Source organism: Lagenorhynchus albirostris, chromosome X (assembly GCF_949774975.1).
Source record: "Lagenorhynchus albirostris chromosome X, mLagAlb1.1, whole genome shotgun sequence".
Taxonomy (NCBI): domain Eukaryota; kingdom Metazoa; phylum Chordata; class Mammalia; order Artiodactyla; family Delphinidae; genus Lagenorhynchus; species Lagenorhynchus albirostris.
This window is the reverse complement of record NC_083116.1, coordinates 112,470,706-112,492,325: the sequence shown is the minus strand read 5'-3', so window position 1 is coordinate 112,492,325 and position 21,620 is coordinate 112,470,706. Positions and strand designations below refer to the sequence as shown.

The 21,620-nt window shown below is 41.8% G+C and overlaps 1 protein-coding gene across 1 annotated transcript in view; it reads left to right on the top strand.

Moving 5' to 3' along the window:
* Positions 1-3,073, top strand: part of PTCHD1 (patched domain containing 1) — a 50,064-nt gene extending 46,991 nt beyond the window's left edge. The window contains exon 3 of the mRNA XM_060138023.1: positions 1,419-3,073. Coding sequence (XP_059994006.1) covers positions 1,419-3,073 — 1,655 coding nt within the window. The remainder of the gene's footprint in view (positions 1-1,418) is intronic.
* The last annotated feature ends 18,547 nt before the right edge of the window (positions 3,074-21,620 follow it).

Here is a 21,620-nt window from a genome sequence, read left to right as displayed (position 1 = left end):
GGCCTACATCGTGACTATGAAATGGGCATTTGGGTTTGAGGCCAAGACTTCACAATACATATATAAATACCAGCCTGGGCACGAGGGAAGACAAGCGCTCAATAACTGAACACAAGGTAACAGTGACTCACTTTACTCAGTATTACGATTGGCTGGAGATTTTAAATTCATTTTTAAAAACCAGACTATTGTACCACAGGGTAAAGATTTTATTCTCCTCAGTAATGGGATTGACTATGCCAAGGTGTAGAAGCAGAAAATGAGATGTGCCGATCTCAGTGCCAAGACAGGGGCGATAGAAAGCCACAACAGGTCACTTTGTGGGTCTTTTCAATGTTGCAGTGGCCTGGAAACCTGGGGAGGCCTGTCCAGGAAATGTCTGGCTCCAACTAGGAAAGATGGGAGAAGTTCAACTAGATCTGGTTTTAGGCAGTAGAATAAAGTCAAAACGGGCACTTACTATACCTGTGCTGTTCCAAGGTTACTGGAATACTAACCAAGGAGCCAAAGGCACTAAGTAGTTCAGGAGAGAGGTTACTGATCTGGCCCGGTCCCTCAGAGGCCACTGCCAAAGAGTGCAGAGAAGCCAGCAGAGTCACCGCCTGCTTGAGACGCCATCCATAAACAACCAAAACGGGTCAGACATCCCTGAAGACAAGAGACACGCCACAAACTTGCAACCTGAATTTTCATTTTTATCCACTGAGTTCATATGAATCTTGTTCCTTCTTCCATCCTTCCTGTTCACTGAAACTTGTCCCTACTTATTTTGCTTCCCTCTGTTTCGCAGATTTATTGCTTCCTGCATTGATATTTGGGGAAGAAGCAAAAAGAGGCTGTGATTTAGGTTCCTGTGAAGGCTCAGATTAAATACAGTGCTTCTTTCTCCCTAAAGCCTTCTACTTGGCCAAACTTAAATGAGGTGATGAGCCGTTAACTCAGAACCCTCTGCCCACCGCCTTAGTCTGTGCTGACCTCCAGCCAGACTTGTGGGGATGACAAGCAAAATGACGAGTGGCCAGGCATCCTCTCTGGAGTGTTCCACCAACCAAGGCAAACAAATACTCCGCAAACTGCACCAACAACCCTAAACTATCAATGTGCATAATCCCCAAAAGACACAGGCACACGTCTACTCAGATTTTTATAGGCAAAAGTCCACCCAGCTTTCTTGAGCCAGAAGGAAGCCATGAAGATCTCAGCTCCTCTATCTTCCCTCTATCCCTTAACATTTATGATTCACTAAAACACGAGTTTCTCTCTCCACAGGAGAAATCAGTGACATTTACTGTCACCTGTCACCCCTAGGACGGGTTATATTTCCTTTGACCCAGTAGTTCCCCAGGACCAAGGTGTTTCCCCTCTTTAGAGAGATTAGCCTTTAAAATTTTTGATCTGGTCTTTTTCTGCCCCCTCAGGTCATGGATTATATGGGACTTTTGAAATGTTATCCTCCTGGAGGAAAACTAGAGAAGACCAACACGTTAAAGAGAGAACTGCAGCAGTCTATGCAGACTCCATGCTCTCCTTTTCTCTCACCACTGCCATGTACCTGGTCACCTTTGGCATAGGGGCCAGCCCTTTCACGAACATTGAGGCAGCCAGGATTTTCTGCTGCAATTCCTGTATCGCAATCTTCTTCAACTACCTCTATGTACTCTCGTTTTATGGTTCCAGCCTGGTATTCACTGGCTACATAGAAAACAATTACCAGCATAGTATCTTCTGTAGGAAAGTCCCAAAGCCCGAGGCATTGCAGGAGAAGCCCGCATGGTACAGGTTTCTCCTGACGGCCAGGTTCAGCGAGGACACAACTGACGGCGAGGAAGCGAACACTTACGAGAGTCACCTATTGGTATGTTTCCTCAAACGCTATTACTGTGACTGGATAACCAACACCTATGTCAAGCCTTTTGTAGTTCTCTTTTACCTTATTTATATTTCCTTTGCCTTAATGGGCTATCTGCAGGTCAGTGAAGGGTCAGACCTTAGTAACATCGTAGCAACGGCGACACAAACCATTGAGTACACTACTGCCCAGCAAAAGTACTTTAGCAACTACAGTCCGGTGATTGGGTTTTACATATACGAGTCTATAGAATACTGGAACACTAGTGTCCAAGAAGACGTGCTAGAATACACCAAGGGGTTTGTGCGAATATCCTGGTTTGAGAGCTATTTAAATTACCTTCGGAAACTCAACGTGACCACTGGCTTGCCTAAGAAAAATTTCACAGACATGTTGAGAAATTCCTTCCTGAAAGCCCCCCAATTTTCACATTTTCAAGAGGACATCATCTTCTCTAAAAAGTACAATGATGAGGTTGATGTAGTGGCCTCCAGAATGTTTTTGGTGGCCAAGACCATGGAAACGAACAGAGAAGAACTCTATGATCTCCTGGAGACCCTGAGGAAACTTTCTGTCACCTCCAAGGTGAAGTTCATCGTCTTCAATCCGTCCTTCGTGTACATGGATCGATACGCCTCCTCTCTGGGAGCCCCCCTGCACAACTCCTGCATCAGTGCTTTGTTCCTGCTCTTCTTCTCGGCATTCCTGGTGGCAGATTCTCTGATTAATGTCTGGCTCACTCTAACGGTTGTGTCCGTGGAGTTTGGAGTTATAGGTTTCATGACATTATGGAAAGTAGAACTGGACTGCATCTCTGTGCTATGCTTAATTTACGGAATTAACTACACAATCGACAACTGTGCTCCACTATTATCCACCTTTGTTCTGGGCAAGGATTTCACAAGAACGAAGTGGGTAAAAAATGCCCTGGAAGTGCATGGGGTAGCTATTTTACAGAGTTACCTCTGCTATCTTGTTGGTCTGATTCCTCTTGCAGCTGTGCCTTCAAATCTGACCTGTACACTGTTCAGGTGCTTGTTTTTAATAGCATTTGTCACCTTCTTTCACTGCTTTGCCATTTTACCTGTGATACTGACTTTCCTGCCACCCTCTAAGAAAAAAAGGAAAGAGAAGAAAAATCCTGAAAATCGGGAGGAAATTGAGTGTGTAGAAATGGTGGATATCGATAGTACCAGAGTGGTTGACCAAATTACAACAGTGTGATAGCGTCTGCTTGTTATATTTTCACCCTAGGTCTTATCAAGAGCAAAGGGATGATGTTAATGGAAACAAATTGAAAGTTGTTCTTTGGTTTTTAAGAATAAGAAATAGGCATCGCCAAAAAAAAGTAAAGGACAAGGTGGGGAAATGGGCATTGCATATTTTCAATCTTTAAAACGAAAGATTGTCATCAGAGAAAATTTACACACACACACACACACACACACACCCTAGGAGACTCATAGTCTCTTAAACTAAGATCAAATAAGCAAAAGCTTATTAGCAAGCAGAATCCTCTTTTACTCACACTGCAGATGTTGCTGGTATTGGGACAAAAACCTCCTGATTGAAAGGTCAGCTGCCAAGGCAGAAATAGCTTCGAGCGTCGCTCAAACAGTAAAGCTTCCAGAACTTCTGCAGAGCGGCAGCTCCAAGCAGCGTCTGTGGTTTAAGGTCTAAGGTCTTTGCCGTCTCATCTATCCCCCCAACACCCCAAGGGGATGTTTGTGAAAGTTCTGGCCACCAAAGGCAAGCCAGAACCTCAGAAACAGACACATGGCGGAATGGCCATCACCCATGGACTGAAACTGAGTCACCTCTAAACTCACCCGGGTGAGGCAGTTTTGTTGTCCAGAATGAATTTATCATACGCCCCACCCACCCACCATCAATATACTTTTAACATCGGTATGGTTTGGTTAATATACCTTTAAACCAATGACAGCTCCAGCAATGCAGAGTTAAGGCAATTCTATTTTGGTATATCTCGTTGCTTGTCACCAAATGGATCTGCTTCATTACTTACAGCTCTTGGCAAGAGGCTCTGAGTACCCAAAACCACAGAGCCAAACCGAAATACCTGGCATGATGAAGGAAAAGCAGGTGTCTACTTGAACCCAGAGATAGTATTTCCATTTTGACAAAAAAAAAAAAAAAAAAAGGCCAGCTGGTACAGCTGTTTGCGGTTTGGCCCTACATGCATTTTTTTTTTTTTTGCATGGATGCCCAGAAATAACATCTGCCCACACATAGCTGAGGAAGGAGAAATGAACACTGACATGGTTATCTGCCACAGCTTCCCACTTGTAGTGCCAGTCTGCCTTTGCTCAGGAGACATGCTTGCTCAGAGATACAGAGAAGAAAAGTCCTGAAACTTTGTAAGTCCTGAAACTGAGAACTTCAGGCAGACATAAAGGGCTGAAAGTGAGATAAATGGAAATGACTGGAAGATGTAATCACCACCATAAATCTATCAACGATGACAGTCAAGCTTTCCTGCTAACCTGGCTGCACTTTCATCTTCCTGGTCCCCACGCCCCCCCACCTTCGTTGGTACCCCTCTACTTCCTTGCACGGCCCTTCCGTACATTATCGAGCCTAGATGTTTATACTGTTGACTTGCAGTATCTACAGGATCTAAACAGAAATGGTTTGATCTGAAGAGGCTGTGTATGTTGCCCCCGACCCCTGCATTTCTTTAAGTCTATAAAAATGAAGCTAAAACCTGGTCACACTTGAGGTAAATGTCTACAGTACTTTTCCCTTTTAGAGACGTAGCTTATTTAGACATCTGTAGTGGTAAGCATTTCCCCAAAGCACCTTACCTTTCCGGACCTTAGCGGATGTACTGTGCAACTTCCCCATCCCCTGCAGCGGAGGAAACTGAGACCTAGGAGAATAAAGTGACTCACCCAGGGTCACACCACTGGAGGGTTTCCATCATTTTAGCATGCCTAAGACAGGGCAGGCCAATTTTAGATCTTCTCATAAGAGGGCTACTACTCCCTTCAAAGTACATTTCCAAGGAAGAAACATAGGACTTATTGGCCATAAGGCAGACTTTTTTTTAATGTCTGGGTAATGTTTGGGATTTAGGTTTACCATTGTCTTTCCAGACAGCAAAAATTCCCAAATGATTCAGATGTAACTACACCAAGTGCAAACCTGTGCTTTCTATTTCATGTACTGTTGTTCACACAGTTCTAAATATATGTGCAGGGGATCATAGCTAGTGCATTACACACTTGTTCAAGCTCTCCTGCAAACACACTAAGTGATCATACCAATGTGTTATGCACTCAACTAGAAGATAATGAGCTTTAATCTAAGGACAAATGCAATCCTCGAAAAAGGGCAAGTTCGCATAATAGATCTGCGATCAATTCTCTCTCCAAGGGGCCTGCAACTAGGCTATCATTGATAAAACACAGCTGAAGAGGGGATTGGTTTTATTCTTAAATCATATGTTGCTAAATCATTTTCTGAAGAGCGTGTTCTAAATCAGCCATTGATTTAGTGCCAGCCACGTGGAGCACCTTGGGTTACAGTGACTCCACAAAACTGATACAACACATACCAATTAAGCAGATTTTGTTGAGAATTTAACCATTCAGTTTGGTCAACCAGAATGACTTATGTGGAACTTTATTTTATGACAGATAGTAGTTTTCCCTCTTGATTGGGTCTCTGCACACCTTGGGATATTGTATTTTTAAATGAAGGGCATTTTCAAACTTGTCAACTTCTCTTTTCAGCACTTGAAATCTAAGCTTATGGAATTCTGACTGTGGAATGAATGAATTATTTTGGGGGGAGTCTGCATGCCAAGATTGACTACTTATTATTTATTGTTAGATCATTATTACTTATTTGTTAATATTCATTATTAATAATTGCTCTGATAGCATTGGTTTAGCCCCACCATGGAGAAGACATTTTGAAAATAGGTCAGAATCACATCCCCCCAAAATTTAAGTCTTTACTTCATGAAGTTTTACTTTTTCAATTGCTATAAAGAGGGAAGGAACAATCCTAGCAAACACTTGCAAAAGTTTTATTTTTCAATTAATTCCAACCAAGACATTAATGTCCACTTTACCAAAGAAACTTATTTGGTTGGTTTTGAGTTGGTATTTATTGTTTGTTTACCAAAGAAAATATTCCATTCATCAAAAATATTTCCCCTGCTCAACTAAAAAAAAAAAAAAACTGTCATATTGGGCTTTCTTGGCCATTCATAAAGAAAAAAAGAAAAGTCAGGGTAAGGGTGATATTCTCTCATTGAGTTAAACTCAACAGAAGATGTAAATTCACAAGAAGCTTGGGGTTTGCAAGAAAGAAAATGACACTTGAAATAGGGCATTATTGTTAAGTCCTATAGCAATGGCCCAATGAATAGCATGAGGGCTCCTCGGGCTAAAAGGAGCATATTTGTTGCACAGAAAAAATAAGATAATCGCTGATGAAACTCCTTCGCCATTATTCCAGCTCATAAGCTCTGTTTGGGGTTTGGGGGGGTTTTAGGTTTTGGGGTTTTGCTTTGCTTTGGTTTGTGACATTTGTTTGTGTTTGCTCCTACCTTTTCTACCATTTCTACCCCCTCAATTTTCAGGCAAAAGTGAGCTAATCAGATGCCATCCTCCATGGCTACAGTTATTTGTGCAATATGCTGCTCTGAACAAGGCCCTTGATAACCCTTTTATTTTAACCAACCACCACCCAATTGTTCTAAGTGGCATTCTGGGACCATGACATCACTTTCCTCCAGCCCCAGCAATGGAGCGTGGCTGTGTCTATCTCAAGAACGAGTGGGCTGGGCAGCCGCCCTGGGGGTGTGGCATGAGTCAGAGCCTCTTGGACACAAATGATATCCTCCTTATAATGGCTTTTTATTCCTTCGGATCCTATTAAAGTAGCCCTGCAGCTTATAGTAGTGTTTGATCTCTGTGAATCTCTGTTTTCTCATCTGTAAAATGGCGATAATAACAGTAACTATCTTTCAATTCAGCAAATACTTACTGAGTGCCTAATATCACCCAGATACTGTTCTAGAGACTGGGGACAGCAGTAAACAAATCACATAAAAAAAAATCTGCCCTCGAGAGCCTACATTTGAGTGATATTGTGGGTTTACTGTAAGGATTAACATGAGAAGATGTTCAGAGAGCACTCGTGGCAAGGCCTGGCATAGAGAAGGAACTCAAGACATTATTATTTGTAATTTGTCCATCCCACACAGTAGCACTAGAGCTCAGGATGGAAAGCTACAGAGAAGCAGATTTGTGCAGATCAGAGCCCAGGATTAGGGCTATGTAAAAACGCAGTTGTCCTGGTCATTTTAAGACATTCAAAATTTGGCTGGATCATCACTTAGTGGAGTGAGTGTGAAGGTGGCACAAGCCCTAGATGGTGGAGTTGGATTGTAATCCTTGAAAGAAAGGGATTACAGGTAGTTGGGAATGGAGTGGGGAGGGGAGGGCGCTTATTTCATTACTATGCCCGGCTTGTCTGAAGACATTTGAACATTCCTTTGGGGTAATTTGCTTTTAAGTCTGTGCTACATAAAAAGCACCAGGTATTTAAAGACAAAGTTCCTATTTTTTTAAAGCATGGTAAATCTGCAACACGAAGGAAAATATTAAATTAGTACTACCAGATTCTCTGGCAAAGAACTGAGAATGGCTTCAGCCAACACATTGCAGAGTACCTCCCCGTGGTGGTTACAACTGTTTATTTCTGTTTCATGCCAGTCCAGGAGAAAGCAAAGAGGAAAGTGAATGAGCTAAAATCCATTCACCTGAATAGGCAGTGTCAGGCTGTCCTCCCCAGCCCGCCTCTCACCTGCCCCCCTTCTGCCCAGGTGATGTGTTTGAAGTCCTCTGATATCTGTGAGGGCACCATGCAAGGAAGAGGAAGCGAGGTGAGCAGACAGCTATGGCCTGTGTGTCAATTTTCAGGTTAGATTAAAATGAGCACGGCAAAGGTTTGGAGGAGCCGACCCGGGGAAAGAAGGTTTCTTTTCAAAGTACAAAGAAAGCAACGTCTACCAAGGAGGCGACCCACAGAGGGCCCTTGGTGGAAGGAATGCTGTTCCTGTGGGACACGCCAGCCTCTTCCCCCTCCAGAATGTTGACACCAGATGAACCGTTGGATAGAATTAAGCTTACCCTTCTGTTTTTCACTTAGGAAAATGGAAACCTGCAGAAGTGAAATTACACGCACAGAGCCAGTTAGAAGCAGATACAGGACTATGATTGAAGTCTCCTAGCTCCTAGCCTCAGTCCTTTCTCCATTCTGCCACTTTACTGCCAAATTCTATGTGTCTAAATCACGGGCTCTTAACCTGGGGGCCATGAATGAGTTGGTGGGAGGGCGGGACTCTGAACTCCTTAGAATTGAATTATACGCAAAAATGTGTCTATATGTTCCATATGTGCATTTTCCTAAAGAGAGTTCATAGTTGTCATCAGGTTTCCAAAGAGGTCTGCGACCCCAAAAGGGTGAAGAACAACTGTCCTCAATTAATAAAGACCTCATTGGGAGTGTGATCCTAGTGTCCTCATTTTGGCTAAAGGGCAATCAACAATTTCTCAACCATCTTTTCTCCAAGGAGCCAAAACTGCTTCTAGGTACTGGTCTCTTCATGCCCAGCCAAGTGCCTACTACTCTTCCTTTATTCCTCATTCACTCATTTATTTAATCTGCAAACGTGTTTTCATTGTCCAATCTATGTTCTAGCACCAGGTGAGCACACTCTCCAGGGCGAGACTGGGGAAAGGACCCCTCTGCATCATGCTCTTATTGGCAGGAAGAATACTAGGCCGCTACCACATTCTTACTGTTGCAACAAAGGAATATATAGCCTCAGAGTTACAGTAACCACTCCCCACACATAGACACACACACAGGGGGCAGCCAGCAAAGGTGACATGTGGACGTGGGCCCTGTTAAAGCAGCAGCAGCAGAGCAGCCTATTTCCAAGCTTTCCAGGTCTATGCTTGCGGCAGCAGCATGCCATCCTTGAAGGGGTGTGATCTCTATTCAAGAGAGGGAGAGAATGTGTCTCATTCATCTCGGTAATGCTTGTAGTGAACACATAGGAAATCACGGCCATGGACATATGGTTACATTTAAGGACAGATGTGTCTTGGACACAGATATACAAATTGAAGCCCAGTTCTCTTGACTCCCAACCATCAGCTAGATATCGTAGACATGGATGGAGGAAGCTAAAGAATAAACGACTCTACGTGTACCTGTTAGTTGTGCTTCCTCTGGCATAACTTGAGGCACAAGGAATGTACCTGGGTTGTCCTAAGGGTAAGGCTGGGGAAGCACTGCTTAGCCCTCCCTGAAGCACAAAGGAGGCACGGGTGACTGAACAGTGCCATTTACAGAACCCTCTGCCCAGCCGTGAAAAGGGAAGCCTTCTGTTGAGGTGGAGGGATATCAGCCCCACTTTGTAGCATGTGATATGAAGTTTGAAGACTCTGCTCACTGAGATCTATAAAGTGCTTCGTTTAATTCCCACAAAATGGCAAAGACTCGGCCCATTCCTATTACCCACCCATTCCAGGCTCATCCTGGGGAAAACCCATACGATTCTCTTTGGCAAAACAATGTACTTAATTTCCAGGGTGAAACTTCAACATGTCTGGCTCAGACTTTCACATCTTTATTCTTTAAATTAACATTCTGCCAGAACTGCTTTTGCCCCCTTCCAGAATCACCAAGGCAAATTCCATGATGCCTCCCAGGACCATAGGTGACTGGCCAAAATTGGTAACGACCCATTAGCGCTGCTTCACACACACACACACACACACACACACACACACACACACACCAGGCACACATAATGCATGTACACTCACACCTATAACACATATACACACATAAGTACATACATGCACATGCACACTGCCTTTTACAACATACCTGACACATTTGAGGCACATTAAAATGCTTTAGTAGGCCCAGCCCTGTGGTTCGGTGGGATTTGGCAAGCCAAAGGCTTCAGCTATCTGTAGGGAACCATAAAAAATATTATCTTCCCCTTTTATATGTTTCCTGTGCGTGAGCATGTCTGAGACCAGCCATATAACACACTTTAAGAAAAAGAAACCTGAGGAAGTGAATGTTTCTTGGAATTTACAAAGTGCTAACAGCTTTCTAGTGGAAAACTGCATTTGATGGAATTTTTCTAAGTCATAGGTGAGAACAGCAGTGACCCCAAACCACAGAGATCTCTCCCAAAGTCTGGAATTGTGGAAATTTACCTAGAATTTTTGCTTTGCAATCCAGACAAGGAGAAAAGGAGTGGAGAGGAAGGAAGAAGTTCATACGGGGTGGTCGCTTCACTTTGCCAACTCCCAGTCTTAAGAAGGAGTGGGCATTTGCCGTTTATCTGCAGCATTAGTTTGATGGGAAAGCCAGTACCTTTCATCCATGTCAAGGAAAGGAGGTGCCACCCAGGGAAGCCTAGTGATAAGAAACATCAGTTTGGGAGAAAAGTCACACAAGTAACAGAAAGAACTATCCAACACCAGAAACTTACAGCCACCCCACAACACACACACACACACACACACACACACACACACACACACACACACACACACACAAACACAGGGAGTAGACATTAAGAGAAGTTGGGGAGGGGCTTCCCTGGTGGCGCAGTGGTTGAGAGTCCGCCTGCCGATGCAGGGGACACGGGTTCGTGCCCCGGTCCGGGAAGATCCCACATGCCACGGAGCGGCTGGGCCCGTGAGCCATGGCCGCTGAGCCTGTGCGTCCGGAGCCTGTGCTCCGCAACGGGAGAGGCCACAACAGTGAGAGGCCCGCGTACCGCAAAAAAAAAAAAAAAAAAAAAAGAGAAGTTGGCGAGAGGAGCCCTAGTGCAGTTCCTAAGATTTAGAGTGTGGCAGGAAAAAAGGTAATTATTGGGAAGGTGAAATGAATCAAATTTGTGTGCAATGAGTAGAAACATGAGCTGAGAATAATGGAGTTGTTCAGGAATCTCCATAAGATAAAAGATATGGAGCCTGAATCTATACTTTTTAAATAAAAGGACCCCACATTTTCTTTTGAATTCTCAATCCATAATTCCTCCTTAGTAACTTTATGAAACACACTCAGGTTCTATTTTTATTGTCTATGATCCCATAATTCACCCGCCCACAGTTACGTATTCACACTCCACTTAGATTCTGTGAGCAGAGTTGTTGAATGCTAGGCCCAAACAAGGACAGTTTCAACTTGGGTTTAATAATTCCTTGGCCAAATTTCTCTCATTCCTCTAAATGTGCAGATGTTTCAAAGCTATAAAAAGGATGTCTAGATAGCCAATGCATTTTTTTAACATCAAAGGTAACTCCTGCCAACAATGATTAACAATGAAGTAGTCATAACAGCTAAACGTTCCTTTAGCAGTCCAACTTCAGTGGGTGACAAAAGGGAAGAGAATCTATATCAAGCATTTAGTGATGCTGGGAAAGATACTCACCCTAGACATAAAATAGTTTAGAGAGCAAAATGTGGTCCCTCTCTTATTGTCACAGCTAATGAAAGAAGTTCCTGAAATTGCATATTATTCTGTAAAGGTTTGGGCTAAATCACAATGAATTTTAAAGTTGTATCCATGGCAATTGATCTGAAGATTACATCTTGTCAGTCAGATTAATCACTAAATTCAGCCTTCAGAAGTCTTATCTGTTTCTTCAACAGAGACCCCAGTGTTACCTTGTGTTTCCCACTATTTTAGTTGGGTTTCTTCACAACAGGAAAGTAGGTGATTCTGAAAGTAATAAATTACTTTTAAACTAAAAAGGAATATTCAAATCCTAGAGCACATTATTAGTTCAGCTTGGTCAGGTTTGAGACAGATAAGCATCAAACCCTACTGGGAAAAATACCACAGTTGCAACCCGCGCTTGACAAAGTGTGAGTCACACCACTTTGATCCGTGGCAGGCAACACCTGCTCAGGTAGAATTAATTGAAAACTTGCCCAGAAAAATTTCCCACAAAGAGTTAAAACACTTGTCTATCAAGGAGAATTAACCAACTCTATTTTTTACCTAAAGTCAAGGCATGTTAAAGATGTTTAAAGAAAATCAGGAATAAAAAATGACCAACTCCTTCAGGAAACAGAAAATGATGTCCTATATTCTGTAGCACTTGAGTTCCTCTGACACCTAAAATATGTATTTACGTCATCTCACACCTACACAAAAACAAAATCAGCAGGGAAAACCATCCCACTGATGATTGGCAATCCCACAGTTCCTCTCCATCTGACCAGCTTTCACCAGAGGGCAATACTTTAGGCTTACACAAGGAACTTATAGGCTGTAGCAGCCGCCGAGCCACTTAGCACACTAAACCTGGGAAATGCCTCATGCCAAATACATTGAGGCCTTAGCTGACTATCCTTTCATATTAAAACCCCATCTTCCAATAAAGCATCCTGTTTTCAATCTTGAGAGCAAATTCCAAGGGTAAAGAAGATTTCAAACTTATTGCTTTCACTTTTTCATACAGGTTTCTAATCTTCTGATAGACACCACCAAAGAGAGAAATGGCAGTGGGCCAGGGAAATATCTTCAGTTTTACTTTTTTTCCCTTTCCTTTCTTTTTTACATTCAGATATTTCAGTGCTTTTTAAAAGCAGTTAGTATGTGTTCTTTTTTGTTGTTTTTTTTCCCCAAATGAGCAATCAAAGAAGTTTATATGACTTAATGTCTTACAGATAGAGGTTTGGGTTTTTTGTTTGTTTAGCAGCAGATGTCATTTAATAAAAACCCTGCATATGGTGCCTTCTTTGGCTTTAATGGTCACAGTGTTACATCTCTGTCTCTGGAGAAAGAAAAGAAAAACACATTTCCTGGCCTCAGTTTAATATATGATCACAAACAGTCGAATAAAACTGTAGCAGGAAGAATCCTATGTACCTACATGCCTGGGCTCAAAGGAAGTCAACAGAGGCCAAAGAAAAATATAAATTTGGTCTCTCTTTTCCATAGAATTCTGATCTCCCACAGGCATTTAGAGTTGAGAAGGAAATGCTCGGTGTAGGTCAACACCTACATGGAGAGGGAGCAGAAAAGCCTGCGAGGGGAGTGACAAAGCAGTATATATGCGTGCAGTGTCAAATCAGTGGTTGGGGGGTGTGGTGGGGGTTCATTTGAGTTGATTTCACAGGGCTAACTGAATGGATGCATGATTTCACCATCACAAAGAAAGTTTGAATCCAAAACTATATGTCACAGGTACCAAATTACAATATTGATCTTGTAAAAATGTAAAGGATTGGAATGATTTCAAATTTTCTCTCAATAGTTCTGAGCTGGGAATAGCAAAGAAGTTGCACTCATACTCCTGTCTGTTAAAGTCCTTATTTAGCCCATTTCCATGGAAACTGAAATCAGATCTCTCTCTCTCCCTCTCTGCCCCCACCCCCTTTGTTTCTCTCTCTCTCTCTCTCTTTGTCTCTCTCTGTCTCTGTCTCTCACACCACCCACATACACACACACACACACACACACACACACACACACACGGGAAAAAAGCTGTCTAGAGTTTGGTGGGTGCCTGTGTGTGTGTGTAAACATCCACAGGCTAATTTCTGTGTGGACACTCTCTCATCAGTGGTAACTCTCCAACAAATGGAATAAAGGCCAGAAGGGCTTCCTTTTTCAGAAGCCATCCTGTAATGCAGATAAAAAAACTTAGGTCAGAAAACCAGGCCTTGACTAGCAAATCCTTGAAGAATTCCACTTCACAACTGCATGTTCAATTAATTTAGTTAACTAACTTGGAAATATTTTATGGCAGGAAGACATACATAAGAACTAAATTTAATCCCTTGGATTTTTGCCACTTTGCTCTACTCTCAAGCATCAACATTTCCCTAAATAGCCCAGAAAATAAGGACCAAGGGAAAAGCGAAGATGAATGAGCTCATTTTCATATTTCAACATATACTTAGTTAAGTTTCAATCCTAATGGCAAAATACGTTCACATTCCAGACTTATGCAGATATTTAGTAAATGATTCCATCTTAGTCCAAATCTCCCTTAAAAATAGACCAACACTCAAGCTGCTGCCTATAAAAGGGCACTGCTAAAACTTTCAGTAAGGTTGGAAGAAGAACGAATACTGCCCCTCTCCATACTTCTGCGATGATGTCATCAGGCAACCTGGATGCCTTCAATACATGGACAATTTCTGATAGGGGAAATATTTTACTTTCCATTTCTGTCTTTGTTCCATAGGAAAAGATAAAAACGGGATTTCTTTTTAAAGAATTTCACTTAAAAATGAATTGTAGATGATCATTTTGGAGCTCAAAGTAGATTCTTTTACCACACCCCTCAGTAAAGGTGGTGAGTTCTGTAACTCATGAAGTATTTTAGCTTTTGCTGGAATCCAAAGCAGGATGGAAAGCTGTATGTTTTAGCAAAGATCAACAGGGCATCAGGACAAAAGTCATGTTAGATATTAAACATGAGACTTCTGTTTTCAACCTCACTGCACCACATTCTCATTTGTGTTTATACTTGAATGGGTGGTCTTACACAGGGATGAGGGGGCTGACAGTCGTTAATCAAAACCTGGGGGGAGGGGGAGGCAAAGATTTTAAAATGGAAAAGTCATTTCTTAGGATTAAAAAAATAATCAAGAGTGAGGGTTGGAAAAACTAAAAATTCTCATCACCAAGGCATGACTCAAGATGCCAGGCCCCTCCCTCTTGGGAGCAAGTGTTATCTTCCCCAGGGTATTATGTTGAGATGACATTTCATCATCTACATGAAAATCTTCATTTCTGCAGAAGGCATCACTGATTCACAAGAATATTAAAAAATTCCCTTGAGTCATAGCACTTAACTCACCAAACTCAAGAGGATCCACTGAGAGGGAGCCCTAAACGAATGTGCAATAAATACTTATCACAGCAGCTTGAACAGGAACGCGGATGTGGAATCTGTAAGAATGTTGAGTCCCATGAACTGGAGGTCATTAAATGACAGATCCCAGGCTGTTATATCTGTCTGCATTTATATGAATTAAGAAATGTGAGGTTGTTGGCAAAGGGTCCCACTTAATCTTTCGCTTTTGTTGACCGTGTATTGTAGAAAAATGACAAAAAAAAAAAGAAAAAACCCTAATGTTGTTAACAGGCCTTGCCAATTGACCTCCCATGGTTAAAACGCAAATTTTAGAAAGAATCAGTACTACTGAATAATTTTTATAAATAGACATACTGAATCCAATGCTTAAACTTGAAATAACTATAGTGTGGTAGTCTGAGATTTGTACCCCTGCATGCCTCTCATGAACGCAAAAAGAATATCCTCTCCATCCCTTACTCTTTTACTGTTTTAGATGTTCCAGAAATATCCCTAGACTTGAGCCATTGTGGCTCAGATACTCCCCAAACAAACTTTTGCAAGTGTAAGCACTCAGGGGTTCCACTAAAGCTTCCAGACGAATTGTACCCTAAAAGTTATAGAATTATGCATCAACAGCTAGAGGACACAATTATAAGCTGAAATATTGTGACACACTGTGTAATGCCACACTATCAATGCAATGTTCAGTAAACGTATATCTTTTTGTCATTTTGTATTTATTTATACAGAATTAAAAATAAAGCACAGGACTAAAACCAAATATGTGTGTGTCCCTTTTACTTCACTTTGATGATGACAAAGGGAAAGCAACAAGCACCACTGCAAAAATGTTTGGCCATCACACAGCATTAAAAATAAGGAGATGCCAAGTTGGACATTTATTAATATGTGATCTGCCAATCAAGAATCTTCTTTGTCTTGGTATTATAACTCAAGAATTTTTCAGAATGTAGTTCATAAGTGCCTTCCATTCTGCTGTTGGCATAAAAATGAGGGGGATGAGTGTCTTAGGCTGGTTCTTCCCCAGAATTAGACCCAGAGACAAGGATGTGGGTACAAGTCATTTATTTAGGAGGTGATTCCAGGAGCACCAGCAAGGGAGAGGGAAAGTGATATAGGGAAGGAAGATAAGAGGGGATATGTAAATGAACCGTTACCTCTCTGGGCAACTGGGACTCAATCCCACTGGAGATTTCTGGGAGATAGTTGTGGAAAATGTGCCAGAATTGTTCCACCTGAGAAATGAGGAAGCTGAGGGATTTACCTTACAACTGCCATCAGACACTGGAGTGCAGGTGTTCTCTGTAGATGCTGTTGGCATACACTAAAATAGTGAGTGTCAAAGGATATGGACAGAGCACCAGTAATGTCTGCTACAAGGAGGAACATTCTTCAAGATTCACACAGATAATGAACAATCTTATTTAATTCTCTGAGACATCATGGGTGTTGAAGCTGTAGTGCCATAAGCCAGGACTCAAGGCAGGCAAACTGAGGCCTAGTTAAGGTCTCCAGCAGAGTTAACACCACCAAGGGAAAACTAAAAACTGGTCAAGGATATGGAAGAACTAAGGCTATAGGCACGGTCAACACAGATAAAGATCATGGCCCATAAGGTGCCATGGCAGCTAGGTCATCGTGAAGTATGAACAAAATAAAAAAACCAGATGACTCGAGAAAAACCAGGTCTTCAGTGTTCGGACCAAGAAGAGTTCCAATTCTAGGTTTACCTTTGTGTACACAAGAAGCTTCATATCCAGTGGTGTGCTGAAAAACTTTAACAACTGGCTTTCTGGGGAAGTGGGCGGGGTGGGGGGCGGGCATAGCCAATTTCAAGCTATTCACAGTTTAGTAACTAGCTCAAAAATTCCTAAAAATTTAATAATTGTCTCACAAGCTAGCATGAGCCGGCTCCAGCACACCACTGCCTATTGCTCTCCACCCAACATCCAGCCACCGTTTGAGGTTTGAAGGGCTAAGGGCGAACCACTAGAACATATCCAGATCCTAATATGAGAGGTTATCCTGTAACTACCTCAGTACCTTTGTGGGTAGAAGACACTATTGATTTGGGTTTCGGGGTTACTCAGTGGAAACTGCCCTCTTGGTACGCTCTGATTCCCCTTCATTGTTATCTTCCTTAGAGCCTTTGAAGCCCTTTGTGTCTGAAATTAAGATGCTGGCAGAAGTGCCTCTGGGTCAGACCGTGGCAGTCCTTTATTCCCACCTGCACATGGGCATCTATAATGTATTTATTTCATTCCATGTCTGTTCCAATAGCTTGTTCCCTAACATTTGCACCATGTATTTATAAGAAAATCAAACTATAGTCATATCCAAAAGCAGAAGAACCTGGGACTGGCATGAGTACTTAACTTAATGAACTCTTACTGCCACAACCCTGTGCATAGCCCTCTTCTGGATATTGTACTTGATGCAGATTGTATCTGCCCCAAACCATGAACAAAATGTTGCACATGCAATTCAACTGAGAGACATGTTCAGTTCACACAACATCTAGCTTCTACCTCACGGAGAGGAAGGACAGTGATTCCTATCTCTCCCCCATCAGTCACTGTCAACTTAAAAGCTTTTGCACAGCAAAGGAAACCATAAACAAAACAAAAAGACAGCCCACAGACTGGGAGAAAATATCTGCAAACAATGGTACCAACAAGGGATTAATTTCCAAAATATACAAACAGCTTATACAGCTTAATATCAAAAAAAACACAACCCAATCAAAAAATGGGCAGGGCTTCCCTGGTGGCACAGTGGTTGGGAGTCCACCTGCCGATGCAAGGGACACGGGTTCATGCCCTGGTCCGGGAAGACCCCACATGCCGCGGAGCGGCTGTGCCCGTGAGCCATGGCCGCTGAGCCTGCGCATCCAGAGCCTGTGCTCCGCAACGGGAGAGGCCACAACAGTGAGAGACCCGCATACCGCAAAAAAAAAAAGAAAAAAAAATGGGCAGAAGACCTAAATACACATTTCTCCAAAGAAGACATACAAGTGGGCAACAGGCACATGAAAAGATGCTCAATATCGCTAATTGTTAGAGAAATGCAAATCAAAACTACAATGAGGTACCACCTCACACTGGTTATAATGGCCATCATTAAAAAGTCTACAAATAACAAATGCTGGAGAGGGTGTGGAGAAAAGGGAATCCTCCTACACCGTTGGTGGGAATGTAAATTGGTGCAGCCACTATGGAGAACAGTATAGAGGTTCCTTAAAAAACTAAAATAGAGTTACCATATGATCCTGCAATCCTACTCTTGGGCATATATCCAGAAAAAACTCTAATTTGAGAAGATACATGCACCCCAGGCCTTCCCTGGTGGTGCAGTGGTTAAGAATCTGCCTGCCAATGCAGGGGACACAGGTTCGAGCCCTGCTCGGGGAAGATTCCACATGCCAGGGAGCAACTAAGCCTGTGTGCCACAACTACTGAGCCTGCACGCTAGAGCCCACATGCCACAACTACTGAAGCCCGCGTGCCTAGAGCCCGTGCTCCGCAACAATAGAAGCCACCGCAATGAGAAGCCCGCACACCCCAGTGAAGAGTAGCCCCTGCTTGCCACAACTAGAGAAAGCCCACGTGCTGCAACGAAGACCCAACGCAGCCAAAAATGAATAAATAAATAATTTTTTTAAAAAAGAAAAGATACATGCACTCCAGTGTGCTTAGCGGCACTATTTACAATAGCCAAGACATGGAAGCAACCTAAATGCCCATCGACAGATGACTCAATAAATAATATATGGTGTGTGTGTGTGTGTGTCTGTCTGTATGTGTGCGTGTGTGTGTGTGTGTATATATATATATATAAGGAATATTACCCAGCCATAAAAAAGAATGAAATAATGCCATTTGCAGCAACATGGATGGACCTAGGGATTATCATATTAAGTGAAGTCAGATAAAGACAAGTATCATATATCACTTATAAGTGGAATCTAAAAAATGACACAAATGAACTTAGTTACAAAACAGAAATAGACTCACAGACATAGAAAACAAACTTATGGTTACCAAAAGGGAAAGGGGGAGAGGGAAGGATAAATTAGGAGTATGAGATTAACAGATACACACTACTATATATAAAACAGATAAACATCAAGGACCTACTGTACAGCACAGGAAACAATTTTCAATGTCTTATAATAACCTATAATGGAAAAGAATCTGAACAAGAATATATATACGAATCACTTTGCTGTACACATGAAGCTAACAGAATATTGTAAATTAACTATACTTCAATTTTAAAAACGGTTTTAAAAAAAAAGCAACCACTTTTCAAGCAATGGCTCAAACGCTGCATGCCACTAACTGGCATTCATCACAGCGTTCACATTTTAAAATAACTATTGCCTTCCAAGTGATTTATATCACCAAAAACCTGTGTTTCTTTAACTATTAAGTTCTACATTTTTATAAACTCCCTGAGAGCCATACCAGTTCTGTTCCGGATTCATGCTGAATTGTGTTCCAATTTCTTGGTTGTTTCTCCTCTATTCAGAAAGCAGGATAGATCTAGTTTCAAAGTAAAATATTCCCTTTTCTCTTTCTCTGGTCTTCCATAAGTTTAAACTAAGACACCTCTCATATACTCTTCAGATTTCTTTGCACCTCAGTAAATTCTCCTCACACCTCTCCCCTGCTAAGGTGGCAAACTGGAGTTGAATTGTTGTGTTCCCATGTTTTATGACAAAGGACTTTTAAATTATGTCTATTGGAGTACTATGCGATAAAAGACTACAAAGTTCCAATTCTTTGTATATTGCTGCTTTGCAATTTCTAGCGTTCAGAAGGCATCTCAAGGAAGGCCTGGAAAGGAAGGAACCATCCAGTTCACAATTCTTTACCTTTCTAGGGCTTCCCTTCATGGTAGCTGCCCCTTGAGCATAGCCTCTAATCAACGCTATGATTTTAAACTTCTTTGTATGATTTTCTGCTCTCATCTGAAGCCTAGTAGCAGCAAATAGCAATGTCATTCACAACAACTTTTCAATTAAGTTCCAACATTTCCTCAAGATGCATTCAAAGAGAAGTATTTCTTTACTATTCCCTGGCAGATTTTCCTTTGGAGAAATTGTGACCTATACAATATTTCATTTTCTATTACATCTCTCCCATCCTTCTGTCCACAGCAGCCCGACAGTACTTATTAGTTGAAGAAATAATCAGACAAGAACAACTGGCCTTTGAACAATGAGAAATACTGCCTGATATATTTTTCCCTATTACTCACTCTTGGTTCCAGGTAGCAAGAATGCGTCAGCGTTAACATTTCCCAGCATCTTAAGTCCCAGCAACATTTCTACTTTTTTTTTTTTTTTTTTTTTTGCGGTACGCGGGCCTCTCACTGTTGTGGCCTCTGCCATTGCAGAGCACAGGCTCCGGACGCGCAGGCTCAGCGGCCATGGCTCACGGGCCCAGCCACTCCGCGGCATGTGGGATCTTCCCGGACCAGGGCACAAACCCGTGTCCCCTGCATCGGCAGGCGGACTCTCAACCACTGTGCCACCAGGGAAGCCCCCAAGGCAACATTTCTAAACCCCTAGCTTCATCTCAAAACTGAACTAAACTTGAGGGACAGTGATAGGATTCAAGATAGCAGGCTGTCACTTAGGAATCACCACAGGATTAGAGTATCTGGATAGGCAAGAAGGAGATGAGACGGGGTGGGGGTGGGAAGAGGAAGAGTGGAGCGCCTAATCTGTATTTAAATAAACTTCATTATTTCCTGAACACAGTATTTTTTACAGTATTTTTTTCTCATCAGGTGTTTGGCTGTTTGGAGCTGTCATCTCTATCCTAGAACTTGTCAATGGTGGAAGAAGACCTTTTTAAAAAATATATAATACTGTTAAAAGATACCTAATTTTTTTAGGTGAAGGGAATTAAGTGGCACAAACTACTAGGTATAAAATAAATCAGTTACAAGGATATAATGTACAGCACAGGGAATACAGTCAATATTTTATAGTAACTTTGTATGAATATAATCTATAAAAATATTGAATACTATGTTGTACACCTGGAACTAATATAATATTATAAGTCAACTATACATCAATAAAAAAGATACCTAAATGGATTTTTTTCCTGTTGAAACCCAAATGATTTATGTTATCATCCCAGAAGGTTTTTTCTTAATTTCAAATTAATTTTCAATTAAGTTCCTCTTGGGCTTAAACTGTTCTGCTCACCAGTCTTTTGACTAATGATTGCCAGACAAATTCCTTAATGAACTAGGGAGGCTGCTATTTCAAAGAATCCCTTGGTTAAATGGAATCACAACATGTATCACTGTAAAAGAGAGGTTCTATGGAGTAAGGTTATTTCCCCCAACTGACAGGAAGATTTAAAAAAACACTTCGTTGATCTGATTTCAAGCTTTACATCTTAATTGGCCCATGTGAAAAACAGCATGTCTGGCAAAGTGGTCCTCTGTAAGGAGTGAACTTGATTATTAGCTATTGCATACAAATCATAACTTTCTGCTACTATTAATTAACAATTCCTCTTAAACTCCTTGCATCCACTCACCCATGAAACATTCCAAGCTCCTACATAAAAGTCACCTAAGTTTTCCTCAAATCACTCACCAAAGAAAACAGAAAGGATACTCAGAATCTACGAGACTTGTGGGAAAATGCAGTGGGAAATTAAGTGGGGTTTAAATATTTCTCCTGCCCATACCAGCTTCTAATTTACTACTAATATAATAAGTTGCTTCAGATGATGAAAAGTGAGAAACAATTCTCTGAAATCAAAGATGTTTTCATATCTCATGGAAAAGGATATTTGTAAATTTTTGCCAGTGCTGGAAAACTCCAAATT